This window comes from Sus scrofa, chromosome 2 (assembly GCF_054392235.1).
Source record: "Sus scrofa isolate SSC_HxYL_T2T_F1_AM1 chromosome 2, Sscrofa_HxYL_maternal_Yorkshire_Landrace_v2.0, whole genome shotgun sequence".
NCBI classification, from domain to species: domain Eukaryota; kingdom Metazoa; phylum Chordata; class Mammalia; order Artiodactyla; family Suidae; genus Sus; species Sus scrofa.
The window spans coordinates 62267472-62269857 of record NC_139384.1 but is presented as its reverse complement, the minus strand read 5'-3'; the positions used below and the strand labels follow the sequence as shown (position 1 = coordinate 62269857).

General features: G+C 40.9%; 1 protein-coding gene across 1 annotated transcript; it reads left to right on the top strand.

The window, feature by feature from the left end:
• Positions 1–860: 860 nt before the first annotated feature.
• On the top strand, positions 861–1802 carry LOC100623406 (olfactory receptor 2T27). Its single transcript, XM_013987647.3, has one exon. The coding sequence runs from the start codon at positions 861–863 to the stop codon at positions 1800–1802; it is 942 nt and encodes a 313-aa protein (XP_013843101.3).
• Positions 1803–2386: the final 584 nt, after the last annotated feature.

Here is a 2386-nt window from a genome sequence, read left to right as displayed (position 1 = left end):
CTTTCCATTCCCTGTAGTTTTATAGTTTTCCTTGAAGTATCCCCCATTTTGGTTTTTAAAATCAAGTATTTGGGATGGGGCTTCTCTGTCCTACGCAAGATCTGAGGGTTGAGATACCCAATGCAGAGATAAAATTCCTTGATCCTCAGGAAAAAAAAAAAAAAAAAAAATCTTTGCGATCCAGCCTGATGGTTGTTGCTACTGCTGAGATGTGGTTTCTTTCTTTGATGTAACATTAATCTGTTTCTCCTGTCCATCTCAGTGATTTCCTTCTTTTTACCTTTTGCTATAGAAACTCTGTTCATCTAGTTTTTAGGTACCTCTCAAAGGGATTTATTCCACATGTAGCTGTAGATTTGTTTTGCCCAGGAGAGGAGATGGGATTAGAATATTTCTATATTTCCATTTTGAACCCTTATTGTAATCTGTTTTATGTATGTATACCTCAATGTAAGATTGTGCTTAAACAAAATTAAATAAATAAATACTCTGAGCCAATGGGAACACCTCCAAGTTAAGAAATAATAGTAAATCAAGAATATCATCCTTAAATGAATGATGGTATGGTGTAACATAATATAATATTGTTGTGGATGTTCTTCCAGGAAACGAAAAGTTTTGAGCTTCATGAATGAAGGTGGGTCTACTTAGAAACCAAAGTTAAACACTAGTTTCTTAAAGAAAATTATAACTGGAATTAACCACAGGAAGTATTAGAAAAATGGGCTATTACCCAATGAGATGTGATTATTTTGTTTTGTTTTCTCTGTGGCCTCATCCCATTTTAAATAAACCTAATATTTATCTTTTGGCACAGCTTTACCTATCATGTTTATCTCTTTTGTGTAACCTACAGAGTTATGGAGTGGGGCAATTACTCCATATATGCAGACTTTGTACTCCTGGGCTTGTTCAGCAATACTCGTTTCCCTTGGCTACTCTTTGTCTTCATCTTCCTGGTCTTTGTCATCTCCATAGCCAGCAACACCATCATGATCATTCTCATCCATGTGGACTCACGCCTTCACACTCCCATGTATTTCCTGCTCAGCCAACTTTCCATAATGGACATCCTGTACATTTCCACCATTGTGCCCAAGATGCTGGTTGACCAGATGGTGGGCCAGAGGGCCATTTCCTTTGCAGGATGCACTGCCCAGCATTTCCTCTACTTGACCTTGGCAGGGGCTGAGTTCTTCCTCCTGGGACTCATGTCCTATGACCGTTACATTGCCATCTGCAACCCTCTGCGCTATCCTGTCCTTATGAGCCGCAAGGTCTGCTTGTTGATTGTGTTGTTGGCCTGGCTAGGAGGGTCCATAGATGGCTTCTTGCTTACACCAATCACCATGCAGTTCCCTTTCTGTTCTTCTCGGGAAATCAATCACTTCTTTTGTGAGGTACCTGCCCTTCTGAAGCTCTCCTGTACAGACACATCAGCCTATGAGACATCCATGTATATCTGCTGCATTATGATGCTCCTCATTCCTTTCTCTGTCATCTCAGCCTCTTACACAAGGATTCTCATCACTGTTTATAGGATGAGTGAGGCAGAGGGGAGGCGAAAGGCAGTGGCCACTTGCTCCTCACACATGGTGGTTGTCACCCTCTTTTATGGGGCCGCCATGTATACCTATGTTCTGCCTCACTCTTACCATACCCCTGAGCAGGACAAAGCTGTGTCTGCCTTCTACACTATCCTCACTCCCCTGCTCAACCCACTCATTTATAGCCTCAGAAACAAAGATGTCACAGGAGCCCTACAGAAAGCTCTGGGGAGCTGCTTGTGCTCAGCTCAATAACCACCTTCTAAAGAAACTACATTTGCTGCTAGAAGTTTGAAGAAAAGAATATATTTTTTTTCAATCTTATTTTTTACTTTTTCTTTTTTGGCCACCCTGCAGCATATGGAGTTCCTATGCCAGGAATCAGATCCGAACTGCATTGCAATCTAGGCTACAGCTGCAGCAATGCCAGATCCTTAATCCTGTTCTGGCTGTGGGATCAAACCTGCGTCTCAGGGCTTTGGAGAGGCCACTGATCCACACTGCACCACAGAGAGACTTTATCATCACCTTTGGATTTAAATATTTTCTGTCTAAAAGTAGTATCATCCACAAGTCAGAAATTGTGAGGCATTTTGGGATTTGGAAAGCTGACAGTGGGGTTTTTGAAGATTTTATTATTTGAAAGATAAGAGTGTTTTGAACAATAGAAGGTTTTGAATTGAATGGGAGTAAAATAGGGGTTTCATAAACATCTATGTGCTTTTCAAAAACTCTGCCTTCCACTGGAGACTATGTAGTTGTCTGTTTCTTGCTATGATCAGTCATAGGAAAAGAAATACTCATTTCTTCTACTCCTCTGTTTTCAGCACAGTCTCTCT